The sequence below is a fragment of the Macrotis lagotis genome, chromosome X (assembly GCF_037893015.1).
Source record: "Macrotis lagotis isolate mMagLag1 chromosome X, bilby.v1.9.chrom.fasta, whole genome shotgun sequence".
Taxonomy (NCBI): Eukaryota; Metazoa; Chordata; class Mammalia; order Peramelemorphia; family Peramelidae; genus Macrotis; species Macrotis lagotis.
Genome location: NC_133666.1, coordinates 25,443,923 through 25,462,461, shown reverse-complemented (window position 1 = coordinate 25,462,461; position 18,539 = coordinate 25,443,923). Strand labels below are relative to the sequence as shown.

Below are 18,539 nucleotides of genomic sequence, written 5' to 3'. Positions count from 1 at the left end.
CCTAGGTACTCCTGACTCCAGGGCTGGTGCTCTATCCACTGCGTCACCTAGCTACCCCCATATTTGTTTTTGCTTATGGCCCAGCTCTCTTTGTACACTATAGCAGGGAAGCTACTCTACATCAGCCTTGTTGTCTGTATGAGGGAATGGGCACCATTCTCTCTCTCTGTATGAATAGACATACATAAACATCTATACATGTACGTATATATACACACACATATATACATACATACACATGCATGCTGAAAAAGAATGCCTTTGAGCTGAGCTGTCTTATTTGTTTACAAACCAACACAAGAGGAATGCCCGTGTATAAGGAGCTTATGGGGTCCCCTAAAAGCTGGCCTTTTCTTGCCATATCTTTTGGGCTTTCAGGTTGGGGTTGGGATATCATGGAAGGTGTGAGCAAGGGAAGGTACAATGTATGTCTCAATGAACTCGTGAAATCAGAGCTCATCTGCTGCCCTTTTGAGATTCTGCTAGACTTAGGAGTACTGAAGGTACTGTACTCATTCTGTTTTCCCCATCCATCTCCTCCTTTACAGTCCAGAAGGCAAAAGCACCCCGTTGTTCCTCACCAGTCAGTGAACCCAACTTTCCCATCCGTAAGAAGTCTAAGGATGGCAAAGGTACAGACTGCTCACTCTCTGTATTGTTCACCTTCTGGTATCGGGTGACTGGGGTGGAGGGAGGATAGAGGCATGGCCCCAGTTCTTGGAGAGACCCTCCTCTGACAAAGGAGGAGACTTTTATCTTCCTTCAGGGAGCCTCCAGTCTGGTTGGGGAACTAATGATCTCTTCTGTGCCTGCTAATGCTCCTTCTTCCAGGGAATACCATCTACCTTTGGGAGTTCCTGCTAGCTCTCTTGCAAGACAAGAACACTTGTCCCAAGTACATCAAGTGGACCCAACGTGAGAAAGGCATCTTTAAACTCGTGGACTCCAAAGCTGTGTCAAAGCTGTGGGGAAAGCAGAAAAACAAACCAGACATGAATTATGAGACGATGGGACGAGCACTGAGGTAAAGCCCATTCAGGACTTGCAACACTGCTAAGTTCTACCACAGTGTTTCCTGCTTTGGGACTTTTGTTCTGCTTTGCACACCCTTCTCCCAAGCCACCCACTAGGACTGAGGATGCCTTCACCTCCGGGCTGGGAAGCTCCTTCCCGCTCCAGCTACCCTCTTTCCCAGTGACTTTTCTGATTCCTGCCCAGCCCCTGACCTTTCTCCCTATTTCCCATCAGGCCCCTTGGAAATTTCCTAGATGAGTGAAAGTGTTTCCACCAGTGAGCCTCCACCTCCCTTAAAGGGGAGTGAAAGTGCTTTGTAAATTTCAAAGTAATGGAAATGTGAGTGAGCTATTATTATTTGAGCAGGTTGGTGTTTAGTTTAGGAAAGTTAGAGTGAGAAAACCTTTCCTACCACCAACACAGATTGGCATCTGCCCTACAACTCTTCACCTTTTGGGGGGGGGGGCCTGGATCCCTTGGGCATTCAGGCTGGTAAAACCTATGGATCCCTTTCACAAAATCAGGTTTTTAAATACATAAATTAAAAAATATAAAATTGGAGTGGCTAGGTGGCACAGTGGATAAAGCACTGGCCTTGGAGTCAGGAGTACCTGGGTTCAAATCCAGTCTGACACTTAATAATTACCTAACTGTGTGGCCTTGGGCAAGCCAATTAACCCCGTTTGCCTTGCAAAAAAAAACCTAAAAAATATATGTGTGTGTGTGTGTGTGTGTGTGTTTATATATATATATATATGTATATATTTATATTTATATATATATACATATATATATATATAAAATTACAAAGGAAACCAAAGGTTAGTGAAAATAAAGATGCATATTTTTTTTTTTCTAATCCAAGATCACACAAACCATTTGCAAGCCAACCACTGACTCCTTGGCAGGCTGTGTGGCCCCCTGTTCGGAATTCTACAGTCACTTGAGCTGCTACTGAGAAATTAAACTACTTGCCCAGAGTCACACAGCTAGGACTTCTCAGAGGAGGGAGTTGAGCATTATGTGCTCTGGTTAATATCTGAGAAAGGAGGAGGAGGAGGAGGAGGAGGATGGTGATGTTAATGGTGATGAAGGATATTATATTGTCAAATACATTTGGGAAATCTCTTTACCAAATCAGTTTTCAAAGACCTTGGAATTATGGTTATGATTGTTTCCAAGGTCTTTGGAAGCCCATAAAGTGCTTTCCTGACAACTGGCAGGGCAGGTCAGGCTTCTGAGGTTCATGCTTCAGTATCTCCCTCTCTGCCAACCATGTACCCTATTACCTCCAGGTATTATTATCAGAGGGGCATCCTTTCCAAGGTGGAAGGGCAGAGGCTGGTGTACCAGTTTAAGGAGATGCCCAAAGACCTGGTGATAATAGAAGATGAAGAAGGTGATGAGGCTGAAGTCAAACAGGCCCCACCTACACGCCGAACCACTTGTAAGGCTTCAGCCCGGTCTTCCGCTCAGCAGAAAAAGGATGTCCCCAAGGAGACTCTGCAACCAGTCCAGCAGGCAACACTGAACCTGCAAGCCATACCCAAGGAAAGCTCAGCTGCCACTATGGCTGCCATGGCGGCAGCAGCCGCTGCTGCTGCTGCTGCTGCAGCAGCCCCTCCTAGTGAGCCTCTGGGGCCTCTAGCCCACACAGTCAGGTAAGATCTTCACTGTTCTCCCTGACGACCTGCTGCCCAGAGGAAACTAACTTGTACTTCTTTGACGACTGCTTTGACAACTTGGATCTCATTTGTCTGTTAAAACAGCCCAATGAGGTCCGAAAGGCAGCTGTTAGTATCCACCAGGCACCAGGAGAGAGGGAATGGGACTTGGCCAAGGTTTATAACCTGTTAGTTTAATGGAGCAGCTGGGACTGGGGCCTAAGGACCATTCTCCAGCCCACCACCTTGAGAACAAGGGCAGACCCAGGATTCTGGACCTCTCTAAGACAAGAAATCCTCCCCTGACCTGGACCTTGTCTCCAGGGGCTGGGCCACTGCTGTAGGCACCTGGGCAAAACCCAGCAGATGGGGGTTTACTTTGATGGCTTCTCCTCAGAAGCTAGGCCTCTGTCCTTTGGCCAAAGAAGGGTCAGGATCTGAAGATCTCGGGGGCCCGGTCCTCCACTTCAGGAAAGTCTCACTTTCCCGGGCCTGACTATGATGGCTCATTGCTTTTGTGCATTCTGATTCTGTCTCTGGAAAACTGCCTAGAGCAATGAGAGGTGAAGTGAGTTGTCCAGGGTCACAGAGCTTGGCTGTGTCAGGGTAGGACTTGAATAGAGGTCTTTTCAGGTTTTGAACTTCTCGAACTTGGATAATTTCATTCAGCAAGCATCCATTGAGCTCCTGCTGTATACAGTGCTAGACACCGAAGGCCACATGAGGTTAGAACAGACCCTGGTTCCTGTTCAAGTAGGTGACACTCTCATAGGGGGCTGCGACCCGTACATAGAGAACTTCAGTGAAAATGATGAATATAACATAATAGGATTTTTTTTTAGCTTTTTGCAACACACATGGGGTTAAATGGCTTGCCCAAGGCTACACAGCTGGGTAATTATTAAGAAATTGGATTTGAACTCGGGTCCTCCTGACTCTAGGGCCAGCGCTCTATCCACTGTGCCACCTAGCCACCCCAACATAAGATTTAATCTAATTAATAGGATGTAATAGGAGCAGCTAGGTGCCGCAGTGGATAGAGCACTAGCCCTGTAACTCAGGAGGACCTGAGTTCAAATTTGACCTCAGACACTTGATAATTACCTAGCTGTGTGGCCTTGGGCAAGACATTTAATCCCACTGCCTTGCAAAAAAAGGTAAAAAAAAGAGAAACAAGATAGCAATTAGATCAGTGATGAGAGGGAGGGAGGATATTCCAGGTGAAGGAAATGTATTAGGCAAATGCTTAGAGGTGGTAAAGCATAGAATGTGTTTGCCTCATCTGGTTTATTTTCTTTCTCCTCAGTACATCGTTGGTTTCTAACCACGGTGGAGCATCTACAGCAGCAGGAAGCAGCTCAGGTCTGGGAGCCTTGACCGTTCAGACCATCCCACTGGCCACGGTGTTGGCCAGTGCCTCCTCAGCTGCCTCAGCCACCTCATCGCAGATTGTCCTCCAGGGAGTCCCTTCGACCTCAGCCTTCAAGGACATTGTCACTCTGCAGGCTGCCTTCCCTCTGGGATCTAGCTTCCCAGACAGCTCAACCACAGCCGGGCAGCCATTTGTCCTCAGTGGCCTCTCATCAGCAGCCCTTGGGCCTGCATCCAGGCCTCCAGGTACTCTGGTTGCTGCCATCATCAGGACTCCAGGAGTGAAGGACACACTTCCTGGGTCTGCTTCTTACCTACAGGGTGTTGTGGCTGAGGAGGCCCTGAGGCAGCCTCAGCCGATTCAGATGCAGGGACTCTTGGCTAACTCCCAGCCTCAGGAAGCCCCAGGGATCCCCATGGTGCCCCAGACCTCCACCAGCTGCCCTTCTATTGGTCTGACCCCCGTGGCTGAACTGGAACTTGCAACCAGCCCAGGGGCCCTGCTGCTAGCTGAGCCCAACCTGACCGAATCAGGAATGGTGCTGGCTGGAGCCCTGGGCCCTTTCCAGGAGCCCACGACCGGAGCAGAAGGAGGTATGGGAGAAGGGGAGCTCTGAAGAGGGGAATTTTTTTTTGCCCTGTCCTCCCCAAAGGAACTTTACTCACCAGTCAAGTGCCAGGGCCAGCTCTAGGTGAATTTCTTATGACTGCCATCTTGAATGGGACCCTCCTCTCCCCTCTCCCCGGTGCTTGTTTTGGAGTTACCTGGGAGAGCCTGGCAGAGGAAATCAAGGGTACCACCAAGTATGGGGTGGGGGTAACTCCACCATCAGCCTTATTGTTTATCCCCAAGCCCCCCCCCCACCCTATTTGTTTGTTAAAGAACATAGCCTTTAACCTTGCTGCATCTGGGAAGGTCCCAGCCAGTTTGGCCAATCAGGACCTGCCTAGAAGCAGCAAGGAACAGTAGATTTTTTTTCATCTCTGCCACTCTATCTCTGTGATCTTGGGCAAGTCCCTTCACCTTAACTGAGCCTCAGTTTCCTTATCTGTAAATGGGGGATTGGACGAGGTAATTTCTAAGGCTCCCTCTAACAACAGAGATCCTCTGATCCTTGAATGCCAGCAAGAAACCAATGATATCTGTCACCAGCCCTTTTGCCATTTTTGACCATAATTAGTTGGGCATCCCTAGAACCAAGCCCTGGGCTTCAGGGCCATTCCTAGATTTGCACCAGTCCTAAACTGGTTGGTGGAGAATTGGCTTGGTTGCCCACAAAAGCTCCCATTTTAGCTGGACAATGCTGACTTTTGGGTGCTGACTGAACTGTGAGCTCCTTGGGGAGGGGGAAGTAGAGAAATGAAGGGTGTCTGGGTTCCACATCTGGGCCCTGTAATCCTAGCCAGTCAATGAGGCATTGAACTGGCTTGTTAGCTGAGTAACTTTGCCTCAACCAGTTTCTTCATTGCCATTCCTTGCACTGAGGGAGGCCCCCTTGAGTGATCTGGGTCCCCACCCCACCCCCTGGGAGTAACTTGGGAGCTTTGTCAGTGTGTGCTTGTGTGTCTTTGTAGCTGCCCACATGCATGCACTTCGGTGCTGTAGAAACCAGCATGGCTTAGTGGCAGAAGCCCTGGGTTTTGAATTCAAATCCTGGCGCTGCCACTTCCTCTGTGATCCTGGGCCAGTCACTGCCCTTTTCTGGGCCTCACTTTCCTCTGCAAAATGGGGAAAATAATACTTACACTACCTACCTCCCAGAGGTGTTGTAAGGAGAGCCCTTTGTAAGCTTACAGAGGGCCCTAGAAATGTGTTGGGACACCTGAGCCTGGCTGGCCAGGAATGTCCCCAAGCATCTGAATTGCCCATTTGGGTCTATCATTCAGGAATTCTTTCCCAAACTTGTGGGAAGCTTACTTACGTTTTAAGCCAGGACAATTTTTCTGGCAATCATTTCTGTCCATGGTTTCCCACTATGGGAGACAGGATAGCTTTGGACTTGACCAAAACCTGCCTTGTCAGGCTGAAGGAGGGTGAATAGGATCCTGACTCTTTGTCTGGGGTCCCATGAACAGGTCGATACTTGTTCCCCTCAGCCCTTTCTTGATTGTATATGTCCTTAAGTCCCCTGGAAGAGTTTGCCTTTCTAGGCCACAAAGCGTCCCCCTCCCCCCCCACCCCCCCACCCCCAGTGGTCCTAGAGGAGGGGGGGAAGGGGAGTTTGGGAGGGCATAGCTGTCCCAGGACTTCCTGGGGCAGAGGAACTTTGGTTAGGTGGAAGGGGAAGCAAATGGCATCCTCATTGGACATAGTCATTTTCCCACCTACTTCTAGAGGAGGCAGGCCCTGCCCCTGGGTGGCCCACGGAAATGCCCACACCCTTGCAGCCTTAACAGCTCTATCCATAGAATCAAGAGATTTAGAGTTGGGAGGGATATTAGAGACCATTCAGGCCCCACCCCCTCACGTCACTGAGGCTGAAACTGGGACTTTGAACCCAGATCCTGAGACTCCCAGCTGGAGCTCTCAGGCACTCTCCCTGATTGGTTACTATGTGATGACACAGCCCCAGGGTGGAGGGGCCCTACAGCTAAGTCTACAATGTCCACTGGATTCCAGGCCCAGGCCCAGCCGCAGCCTTGGGTGTCTGGGTGCTTGGCCAGTCGATCCATCCACAAACACTTCTCCTACTGTGTGAGGCAGAGGACCCAGACAAAAGGTGATTCCAACATGGGGGATGGGGAGCAAATATGTTCAAAGATACAGAAAAACCCTATACAGTGTGGAGAGTCATTTAAGGGGGAGGGGAGTAGCTACTGAGGGAGCTGGTAAAGGCCTCTTGGTGCTTGAGCCGAGTTTTAAAATGAGAAACTAGAGATATTTGACATGAGTGAGAGTTCCAGCTAGAAGGTCCCCAGGAATTGTACGCAGGACCTGAGATGGCGACACAGACTCAGTCTAGGTCTGAGATAGTATAGAGGCTGCCATGTTTTTGGCTTTTTGCCTTTGAGATAGCTTTCCTCTTGGCCTGCCCCCCCTCCCAATTTGAGGGAACTGGGCTTAGTCCTGGCCTAATCTTAGCAGTGATTCGATACATAGGTTTGATTGCTTGTTAAATTTGCCAATAAAACATTGGATGAAAAAGATCTTGATAGCTCCAGTGTTCAGTATTCTCAGATGACATGCCAAAGGCTGTGTGTAGTCTTAGACTTGGGTTCTGAGTACTAGATGAGGAAAGTTTTGTTACTGGTTTGTCTGAAAATGAAGTGCAGTGAGTAGACTGCAATCTTGAGATGAGTCAGCAGTGGGATGTGGCGATCAATGAGGCGCCCACCATCTGGAGCTGTGTTAAGAGAAACCCAATGCATATCTAAGCTAAGGGAGTGACCCTCCCCCTCAACCATGGATTGTTCTTGGCTCTCCTGAATGGCAGGAGAGCATGCAGACATAAGTGACCTGAGGAGTAAGGTCTCCGAGATTAGATCATAGGAGGTTCAGTTGAAGGCATTGAGGAGCTTAGAAGATAGTATCCTCACTACCGTCAAGCATCCAAATAGGGCAGAATAAGAGGCATTGAAGGAAAAGGTGGAGAGAAGTGGCAATTTGAGGCCACATGTCAGGAAAAGGTTTCTTACCAGTTAGAGGCAGGCAGAATCAAGAGTCCTCTTGAGGTACTAAGTGTAACACCTTGCTACCAAACATCTCATGCTAGGTGGAAATGATTTTGTGTTGTTGGGGAGCTTAATTGTGTGATTGGCAATCACAAGCACCCATATTCTCTTCCGGTTGGACATGTAGGCTCGTTCTGGGCCTCCCCATCTCAATGGAAAGAACACTGGATTTGGAGGCACTGGCTTGTTACTCCTTTCCTGTCCTTGAGCCTGGGTATCACCTCTGTAAATTGAAATGGTCTTTAATTTACTTTCCAGCTTTCTAAATCTTCTGAATCCTATGTTTTTGAAATCAAATTGAATGGTAAGCAGACCAGAAAAACAATATTCACGACTGCAATTATATAAACGATAAGAACACTAAAGCTGCATGTGTAATTGTAGTGACCCATCTGCACCCTCCTGGAGAAGATGAGGAAAGGCATTTCCCGCCTTTCCCTGGAGTGGTGGGGACTATGGGTGCCGAATATTGCATACGCTGCCAGACGTGGTTGCTGTGTCGCTTGGTTTTGCTTAACTGTTTTCATTGTTACAAGGGAAGGGTTGTGGGGTGGGGATAGGGGTGGGGGGGTATATCGACAAATTGACTACGTTGTAAAAACAAAAGGCATCAATAAAAGTTAAAAAAAAACTGTTCACTTTAATGGATTGGATCAGCCAGTGTGATTCCTTCAAAAACAAATGGGACTTGGTTTTAGGGCCTGTCCACCCACTGCTGTCCTTTGCTCTCTCCCTCAGAAACATTTTCTCTTAGTCTCTCAGCCTTTGTAGGGGAGAAAGTCAAAACACTGGAAGTAGGTCCCTCTGATCAGGCCCTTTGCCCTTAGTGTGGCTATCTGCTAGACTATCCTTCACAACCTTGTCACCTGGGACAGAAGCTATGGAGCCAGAGGACTGATGTTATCTGTAGTTTCTGGAGAACTGGTGTTTCTAGCCTAGAACCTTGCGCTGCCCTCCTTAGCCATTCCCAACCCAACTTGTGCTGGCCCTTCCCAGGAACACTATGTCTTGGCTCTTTTATCCTCTCCCATTAGGGCCTTCCCAGGAGCCACCAGTTGGTCCTAGAGGACTGGCAGGGCTAGGTGTGCTAGCTTTCTCTCCACTGGCTCATGTGGTCCTAGATTGTGGTGAGATCTCCAGCTATTAGTGGAGTATTAGTTGCAACACTGCTAAGGTCTACCACAGTCTTTCCTGCTTTGGGACTTTTGTTCTGCTTTGCACATGTGGGAGGCCACTGCCCTTCTCCCAAGCCACCCAGCAGGACTGAGGGTGCCTTCACCTCCCGGCTGGGAAGCTCCTTCCCGCTCCAGCTACTCCCCTTCCCAGTGACTTTTTCTGATTCCTGCCCAGCCCCTGACCCTTCTCCCTATCTCCCATCAGACCCCTTGGAAAGTCAGCTGGAGCGGCCCTAGGGATAAGGGAATGCTGGAGCTTCTTTCTGCCTCCTGAGCAGGCCTCCCCAATCCCCTCATTTCACAGATAGATGATGGGGGAAGGGGCACTGGTCCAAGGTCACAGCTAGGGAGGGTCAATAGGGTCTCCAACCCAGATGGGCTTGATTGGCCAGCCGAAGCCCCTTGCCTTGGGTCACACCTCAGGTACTTGGCTCCCAGATAGAGATGGGGTGGGGCTGCCTCATGGAGGAAGTAGTTCAGCCCCATCTTGTGTTTGTGGGGCAGGGGGGCAATGGCAATCAGGAAGGCTGAAGCTGGGGACAGGCCGGCCCTCCCTGTTGGCCATGATGATGATTGTACAGCAGGTGGCGCTGTCGGGCAGAGGACGGGCTGGGCTCAGGCCACAGATGGGGCGTGGCTAGGGTGGGGCCGGTCCCGATTCAGGCTCCAGGAGTGGAAGAAGGCCTTGCGCCCTCCCTGCTGACCCTCCAAGGGTCGCCCCCACCCCCACCTCCGCTTTGGCCCCCTCGCTGTCCCCGCCCTCACTAGGACCACCGAAGTGTGTGATGCTCAAAATGCTGCCCTGGAAGGAGGATCGGGCTTCTAGCCCCCCCCCCCCACTTCTCCCATCTGAAGCCTCTGACAAGGTGTGATCTTGGGCAAGGCATGTCCATGCTGGTAACTGCTCTGTAAAAATGAAAAGTTTGCACAAGATGCTTTCTGAGGCCTTTTCTGCCTCTAGGTGTGTGGGGCTTGGCTGGCCTTTAGGGTCCTCAGTTCCCTCCTGGGTCAAACATGGGGTAAGACTAGACGATCTCAGAGCTCTGATCCATCCAACTGGAGCTTGCATCTTCTGATTGGAAGCCATGTGCCTGCCCCGAGCTGTAGGATCTGTCCTTACACCTCGCACGTGGTGGGCTTATTTCTCTGGGCCTCTTCTCCACCAGAGGGTTATGGGTTGGAGCACAATCTGTCCGTGTGCGTGTGTGCGTGTGTGTGTGCATGTGTGTGTGTGTGTGTGTGTGTGTGTGTGTGTGTGTGATGTGGAAAGCTTGAGATTCTAAGAAGCTAAGGGGGAGGAGGAAGAGGAGGGAGAGCACTCCAGCTGCAGAGATCTCAGTCTACCCTGGGAGAGCTGAAGTTAATGAAGGGGAGAAATACAAATCTGATAAGGGAGATTCCAGGCAGGTGGTGAAAGGCACCATTAACAGAAAACAGAAGTTTGTATCTGAACCTAGAAAGAATCGGGAACTACTGAAGGACCTCAGTTCTGGTCTCATTCATTCTTAATGTTCAACTAGCTATGAGAACTTGGGTAAGTCATTTGCTTTTCCTATGCATCAGACACCTTACTAAGGCTACCATGAGAAAGCTTCATGGGAGGAAGTTGGACACCAGACCAAAGGGATTGGAAGGCAGATCTCTGCCAGAGGAAGCTGAGGAGGGTGATGGAGTTGGACTAGTAGCAATAGTAAGACATAGAAATGAGTGTGATACAAGGGAGGGCGAAAGGAGAAAGATTCCAACAAAATGATCTGGCTATTTTAAGCAGGGACAGAACCTTCCTGGCTGGGTGGAATCGGGGTGGCCTGGAGGCAGTGACTTCAGAGCTTGACCTTGGGAGGAGAGCTGAACAGAGGTGAAGAAGCCTTGGGGGAGGTGCTGTGTGCCTATAGGAAGGTGGGAGAGAACAGGTCAAGATTGGAGTGTGTACAACAAGGAACAAAAGCCAGACTGTGCTGAAAGGTTTATATTTTAGGTTGTGACCCCAGGGAGCCCGTGAAGGTTTTTGAAAAGAGGAGTGGCAGGAAGAAACACACATGAGGAAGATGATTTGGGCAGTAATTGCAAGAAGGTACTTGCATTGGAAGCCACATTGCAAGGGGTTTGGGTAACAAGTTGCAGTCGGCACTTTGTGATTTTTCTCACTGAGTGATCTTGGACAAGTCTCGTGTCTGAGCCTCGAGGACCTCATCTGGAGCATGGGGATCAGTGATCCTCGGACTGTGTCTCTCCAGGTGACTCTTGGTAAGCCCTTAACCTGCTAAAGGAGACTCAGCCACTGATGCTGTGGCTGTTCTTCAAGTGCAGACGAAGCCTTCCCGATTTCTTTGCCCCCACAGTACTTGGGAAGGAGCTCCCTTCCCATCCAGCCCTAGCTTCTTCCAGGTTTTTTAGGCTCTTCCTTGGTTCTAGGCTGAGACCTGGATCCATTTGCTCGGCCTGGCCTTTGCTGCTCATTCCAAAAGGAGAGATGCTGTGATGGTCCTCACTGCTGCCTTCCTGCCAGGACCCTCCTTTTGCTGTGACCCCCTTGGGCTCAGGGTGGTACTTGAGGGAGGTGCTGATTTTGTCCGCATCCCTCCTTCACTGTCCTGAGACTGGCCCCAGAAACCTGATTCTGCCTCTCTCGTTTCCCTTATTGCAGTACAGGATGGATGCTAGTTAGATGTCAGAGAGAAAAACTGAAATGCCTCCCTGGAGTCGCAGGCTACTTAGTGGTAGAGCCTGACTGTGGAGCCCCCCCCCCCCCGACATTGGGGTGCTGTGGGACTGCGCAGCCTCCAGAAGAAGGGCCGTCATAGAATGGAGATGAAAGAGCAAGAACGTGCTTGGCTTAGGTGGCGAATGGGAGTGTCCTCAAGCTGGCCAGGGAAGTCGGAGCGCCATTAGCTTGAGGATGAGTGTGTGGGTGCTGCTTTTGAGGGAGGACAGCCAAGTGCAGAGTTGAGGGAAAATCCAGATTCAGGAAAGAGATCACATTCCGATAGATTGGGGGGTCCGTTTTGCTGAGATTGGACCCATGGGGGCTGGTGAGGTTCCCAAGAGAGTACGGAGGAGACAGGGCCTGGGGGGGGGGAGGGGAGGCAAGGCAGCAGAAGAGATGGGGGATGGTGAGGCAGGTAAAGAGGGCCACCAGGAGAGGGCAGTGTTGGGAGAGCTCCATTCAGGTCAAGGAGGGTGAGCCCGGACAAATGTCCATGTGCTTTAGAGCCTACATCATCAGCCACTTTCAAGGTGGAGGGAGGGGGCCTTTGGAGACGGAACTGTCCAGGTGAAAAGCCACGCGGCGGGCAGGAGCCATGCGTATGTGGAAAGCAATCCATGTGCGCCCCTCCCGCACTGCTGGGCTTTTGGAGTAGGGACGTGATGCCGTGAGCAGGTGACCTCAGTTGGGGGGGGGGCCCACTTTGTCCTTCAGAGTCAGCTGGATCCCGTGGCCAGACGAGAATGAGGCGGAGCGGACGTGGCCCTGGCCGCGAGGCAGTCAGGGTGAAGGGACTGGTCCAAGGTCACGCAGCTGCTCAGTCCGGGAGGCCGCGGTGAAGTTCATGGCCTGCCCCTCGGGGTGGGGGAACGGCTTCCCTTCCTGCCTTCCTCTGCGGCACAATGGCCCTCAATGCAGTGTTTAACGTATCATCTCTTGCCCTCTGGGGCCAAGCTGGAAAAACGTCGGATTTGGAATCCATCGGGGAAGGCGGTGGCAGGTATGGCTTGCTCCGTCTGGTTGGGCCCCTGGCCTCCTCCGCCCCCCGCCCCCCAGCCTAAGTCCTTTCTTTTCCGGGCCGCGGTCTTCACCATCCGCTGCTTTTACTAAATGCTTCGGAATACATGGTACTCTGGAGACAAGACGTGCCTGGCCTGGCGGGAGATCCTGGGCAATGAGGCGGGATCGGAACCCAGCTCTCTGCATTGCAGGCCGCTTGCCCTGACTGTCCGGCGCAGTGGCCCGTGGAAGGCCGGCCCGCCATGTGCTGCTGTGCCCGGGAGATGCATCAAGACATCGTCGTAAAAAGTGGGGCGTCTGGGCATGGCATACCTCGGGGAGAGTGAAAACGGGAGGGGGGCAGCATGTTCCTGTGCGGGGTGCTGCCTCTGAATGCGAGGACTCGACAGAAATTTGAGCTTGACACTTGCTGTGTGACCTTGGACCAGTCTCCTCCCCAGCCTGGGCCTCAGTGTCCTTCGCTGTAAATTGAGGGGAGCTGGCCCCCGACGTCCCCCCCCCCGGCCGCTTGGGAAACTCCCTCCCCCCACCCCCGTTTTCCTAATATGGGAACTGAGGGTGCCCCCGGCGGCTTCGCTGATTGGTCGCCTCCCTCCCCGCCACCGCCCCCCCCCCCCCGCCACCCGCGACTGAGCACGTGGCTGCCGCCCAGGCTTCCGGGCACGCGCCCCCTCTCGGGCCACGGCCTCTGCCCCATCCCCGGCTCCCCAAGGTGTTCCTCCCCCTAGCGGGCCCGGACGCTTCGGTCCCCCCAGTGCCCCAGGGCCCATCGCTGCGAGAAGCTCGGGCCTTGGCCCCGCAGCTGGGGCTCGGCCTTGGGCGGGGGTGGGGAATGGGGGGGGGGGGCTGGGCCCCCGGGCCCGGGCAAGCGCAGTCCCAGGCTTCGGGGGAGGGGTGCGGCCGGGAGACGCCCCGCCCCTTTCCCCAGGGGCCCCGCCCCCAGAGCGTGGGTGTCCCCAGGCTCCTCCTCCCCTCCCCCTCCCGCTCCTGAGCTCCTCGGCTCCCTTGGGGTCACTGATTCCTCCAGGCAGCCGACTCCCCCGATGCGCAGCTCCTCCGGCCGCGGGGCTCGCTGCCTGTTGGCCAGACCCCATCGGCTGGGGCTGGGTGGCACCTCGAACCCGGGCCCGAGTCCGGAACGGAGCCATGGCAGGAACGGCAGCCGCAGCCCAGCTAGCTGGGGCCGAGGCTCTTGTCCTTGTCCGGGGCTCCGCTCGGTGTCCCACCTCCCAGCCTTTACCCTTCCAGGAGCTCCGCCTAGAAGCTGTGCCCGCCCCTTTCCGACGGGGCTCCCCAGATTGACCGCCCCCCCCCCTTTGCGTTTCACTGGATCCGGGTTCTAGGAGTCCAGCCTTTTGCTCTGCAACCATTTCCCAGGGAGCTTGGGGGCAGAAGCGGGCCTGCTGACGGAGCTAGGCCACAAGACATTTCGGGATGGAGGGCGCGGCCCCGATGGCTGGCTCACTAAATGTCCCACTGCAGCCGTGCGCCTGTCCTCAGCTCCCTTGTGTGGCTATGGAAACAAGGCGCGTGACTTGGCCACACAGTGGACCAATACAGGGCCCGGGTTTGTGCTTGGTTGAAAAGCCCCACTTGTCCTGTCCCTGCTCCTGTCCCACGCATGCATCCTGGCGCCCCCTCGTTCTCCTTACCTGCGCGGCCTATGTCCGCAGGCCCTCGGTGACATCCTCCAGCCCAAGGGGCCGCGGCGAGGGCGTGGAAAGTCTTCTCTCCGATGGGCAACGTTGCCCAAGTTACAATACCGATTCCTGAAGCTGCCCCGTTCCTGGCTCCCCCGGCTTTTGGACCCGGTCTCCACCTGCTGGCACCCCTAGCCTGGGCCTTCCTCTTCCCGCAGATGCCCTCCGACATGGAAGTCGAGGGAGCACATCTTGGCCAGCCGGCCCCGAGGCACCCCACTTTCGCCGGCTCTTTGGCCTCTTGTTTCTGGGTGCCATCGCTAAGCAGGGCCCTGAGCATACGATCAGTAGCTCTGAGCGTTCACTACTTACTACCAGGTGGCCCCTGGCTCAGAGTCATCCAGCACTGTGACTCTGGGGTTTATTGTCAACTCTGCTGCCTGCCCTCACCCACCCATCACTCCCTCACCCACCAATCACGCCCCCCCCAGTCCAGATTACTTGCAACTCTAGCCCGACTCTCCAGCTGTTGTGCAAAATGCAGCTCGGCCCAGCCAGCTGTCTGGCCAGCTCTTTGTGGCTGGGCTAGGCCCTGGGAGGGCAGGAGCCAGGGCTGGGAAGCTTGGGGGTGTCCCCGCCCCCCAGGCTGCCCATTTTGGATGCTTCTCTGAGTCCTGGAGAGGCAGTGGGGACAGCAGGGTGGCTGCCAGCACCCTTGCCAGGCCTGGCCCCACTCCCTCTGGCACAGCCCACACTGCACACTGGTCTGGCCCTTGCCCAAACTTGTCCTTTCATCTCCTATCTCCATGCCTTTGTCTATAGGTAAGTGGAGGCACTTTTCAAACGTTCCTTGAATTGAGGATTCCCTCCTTGTATGGAAGACCTGGATGGCCATCTTTGGGCCTCGGTTTCTCCCCCCCCCCAAAAAAAAAACCAAAGGAGCTGCTGGTTAGAGCTGGAAGAAATCCATCTTAGCCAACAGCCCCATTTTAAAACAACTGAGGCCCAGAGACATGGCCTGACATAAGACAGTGGGTGCTGCTCTGCACCTTTCCCAGTCAATAGTTTGGCTTGCCAGGGAGAGGACCACATGCTTCAGTACAATGTGGTCAGGGAACGTAGACCCACACCTTTGGCCTCTGCCAGCCCAGGAGGAGCACCAGCACTGCTCATGCCCCAACCCTAAGGATTCTTGGCCCATCCCCAACCTGAAGCCCTGAGGATCTGGAGGAACTTTGTGTGCACTCCCTTTAGGAGATAGAGGCTGCCCTCCCCCCATCCCAACCCAGTCAAAGGGCAAGGATGAGAGGCACCCCTTGCTGCCCAGAGGAGCAGAACCACTCTTTCCTGGGCTATCTCCACGGTAACCAAAGGAATGCCTGAAACCCACACAAGCAAATCAAAGCAGCCCCCAAGAAATACAGCCCCACCACCCCTCAAGCCAGGCTGGGCTCTCCCATCCATCCCTAGTCCTTCCCAGTGGCTTTCCCCCTCCCCAAAAGACGCTGTACAACACAACAAAACACACAAGAGACATGAGGCCTGATACAGGTTTTTCTGTATAGAAATGTGTTTTGACACCACAGCCTGTTGCTTATAACCAAACAGAGAGAGCAGCCAGAATACACACCCAAATGCAAAATGAAAAGGACAAAACCTTTAAAAAGAAAAAAAACCCAGACATCCCCCCCCAGAAAAATCCAAACTCTAAGCCCTCAGCTTTACATATGTGTATATATATATATATATATATATATATATTTAAAAATATCTCTATGTTTAAATATATATATGTTTTTTAAAAGAAAAAGAAAGGATTTGGGTATTTTTGTGTTTATTTTTTTTGTTTTTTAAAGCTGATTGAGTCTAGAGGGCCCCAGAGAGACTGAGGGAAGGGGGGGGGAAAGGTCCCACATAAGGGAAGGTCAGGCTGCTCACTGGGGAATAAAGACAATACAAAGAAAATTCACCACAACTGCTCCCGGCCAGGGTCAGGAGACTCCAGAGAACAGATTGTCCCATCCTCAAACTTGGGCTTTTTTTTTTTTTTTGGAGAGTCTTTTCTTTTTCTTCCTTTTTAAACTTTTTTTTGTCTATTATTTTCTCTTTCTTTTTTTTTGTTGTTTTTTTTCAATTTTTTTTTAGCACCTGTACAATAAAACTGTACCATCTACAACCAGAGAAGGCCAGGGAGGGGCCCAGTCTGCCTTTGGGTAGCTGCCCCCCCTCCCCAAGGACTGTTCCAAAAAATAGCAGTCCAGAGAAAAGTAACAAGCTCGTATCCATCCAAGTGTTTGAAAAAAGGAGCTGAGTGGGTGGAGAGAGGGGCAAAGGACTGCAGGCTTCTCCAAAGACAGGGCCAGAGGGAAGCCTGGGAGAGCCAACCCACAGCTGGGTTAGACTGGAGTGAGTGGAGCTGAGGCCTGTGCTGGGGGGGGGGGGGGGGGGGGGGGGAAAAGAGAAATGTTTCTCCTGCCTTTGCCTGGGAAAGAGTTGAGTCCTGGAAGCAACATGTGGCCAAGGGTCAGTGAGCCGAATGAAGGTGTCAAAAGAAAATGTGGGTCCCCCCGCCCCAAGCAGGGAAGAGAGAGACAGAGGGAGAGAGAGAGAGAGAGAGAGAGAGAGTGTGAGCATGGCAGTGGGGAGGGGAAAGAAAAAGAGAATGGTAATAGGGCAACAGGAAGGGAATGAAGATGAGGGACAATATGGAGAGGAAGGGGGGTACTGAGAGAAAAAAGGGATGGGAAATGATGGCACCCCCCAGGACCCATTTTCAACTGTTCTTTTGTTCTAGCATCTCATTTCCCCTTCACCCCAAACAGAACTAGGCTAAGGCAGGTAAAGTGGTTGGAAAACATAAGACCCTAGAGGGTGGTAGGGTTAAGGAGAAGGGTATTCAGGAGAAAATTCCACCACCTATGGCATCTAAGCCCCTCCTGCTGTTGTCGATCACATCACCCAGCTTGGCCTACTCCCCAGCTTCGACTTCCCAGTTCCCCATCATCTCCCCCTCGGGAGCAAAGAAGCCATGAGGGCTCACCTCCTAGGGCTTCTCAAAGAAGGAAAAAAATATTCAAAGGTGAATAGAGCCCCTCGTTCAACATGATGCCTCAAATCATCACAGTGATACAGACTTCTCAGAAACCAAGGAAACAATACAAATTAAATACTAATTAAATAAATATGGAAGACACAGAAGAATAGGGAAAGGGGGCTGTTGCTAGAGAAAAGAGTTTGCTAATTTCTCCACCAGGGCTGGCAAGGCCAACTGGACCTGGGGCTGTTTCCCTCGGCCCGGGGATCCCTGAGCCCAGCCTAGGGAGGCCCAGGCACCAAAGTCACAGGGCTGATTGGTGCTTGGCTCCTTGCCTAGGAGGGTGAGGTGAGCTGAGTTGAGGGCACCTCGCCCCCTCTCACAGTCATTGCGGGTCCTCTCAGATCTTTAGAGACCAAGGATGCATCTTTTCCCCCTTTGACTGCAACTAGAGGGAGGTGAGAGGGCATCTGAACCCAAAGATCCCAGTCACTAATGCTGGCATTGATAAGGCTGCTTCTAGTTGGTCCGTATTATTGCCTCATACTGCAGTCAGTCTGGAAAAAAAGGGGCGGGTAGGGCGAGGGGTAGGGACAGGGGCAGCCGGCGGCTGGGCAGGCAGGCCCATCAGCTGCTCCAGGACTGGTATTCCACCTCGGACCCTAGGAGTTGCAGCAACTTGGGCTCATAGCGGATCAGCTGGACAGTCTCAGTGCTGGTCAGGGCGCTGGAGTCGAGGCCCCCAGGCCTCTCAGCTGGGGTGAACAGCTGGCTGGAAACCACCTGCCGGTAGAACTCCACCTTGGGCAAGGAGACGAGTTCAAAGTGCGGGAAGCGGGCCTGGAAGATCCTGGAGGACAGCTTCAGTCTCTTCAAGACATCGGAGAAGAGGAACCAGTTGCCGGGCCTGGGGTGAGCAGAGAGAGGTCAGCCGGGAGCCGGCATCCCTGGAGGCCCGAGGCCGGGACGGTGCTGTGGAGGGGCACCTTCCAACGGCAAGCAGCATCCTCACGGGGCTGGGGGAGGCCCCAAGAAAGACCTGGCCAGGCACACAAGGCCGGTGTTTACTGTATTACAGAAGGGGGGCACACCCCACCACCAGCAAAGAGGTCACAGTACCCTGCAGGCCCTGGTGGGTCCAGAGAGGAGAGTGGGAATTGCCCCAAGGATCACTAACTTGTGAAGGATAACAAAAGCTGTCACTGAAATCATTTGTTTGATTCAAAATGGGCTCCATTTGGC

The 18,539-nt window shown here is 52.7% G+C and overlaps 2 protein-coding genes across 5 annotated transcripts in view; one reads left to right on the top strand and one right to left on the bottom strand.

The window, feature by feature from the left end:
- Positions 1-8,258, top strand: part of ELF4 (E74 like ETS transcription factor 4) — a 69,449-nt gene extending 61,191 nt beyond the window's left edge. For both annotated transcript variants that reach the window (XM_074200219.1, XM_074200218.1), the window contains exons 6-9: positions 549-632; positions 832-1,024; positions 2,310-2,675; positions 3,985-8,258. In XM_074200219.1, coding sequence (XP_074056320.1) covers positions 549-632; positions 832-1,024; positions 2,310-2,675; positions 3,985-4,666 — 1,325 coding nt within the window. In that variant the 3' untranslated portion in view covers positions 4,667-8,258. The remainder of the gene's footprint in view (positions 1-548; positions 633-831; positions 1,025-2,309; positions 2,676-3,984) is intronic.
- A 7,797-nt stretch (positions 8,259-16,055) lies between these two features.
- BCORL1 (BCL6 corepressor like 1) overlaps positions 16,056-18,539 on the bottom strand; it is an 84,141-nt gene continuing 81,657 nt past the window's right edge. For all 3 annotated transcript variants that reach the window (XM_074208749.1, XM_074208748.1, XM_074208750.1), the window contains one exon: positions 16,056-18,204. In XM_074208749.1, the coding sequence (XP_074064850.1) occupies positions 17,925-18,204 (280 nt within the window). In that variant the 3' untranslated portion in view covers positions 16,056-17,924. The remainder of the gene's footprint in view (positions 18,205-18,539) is intronic.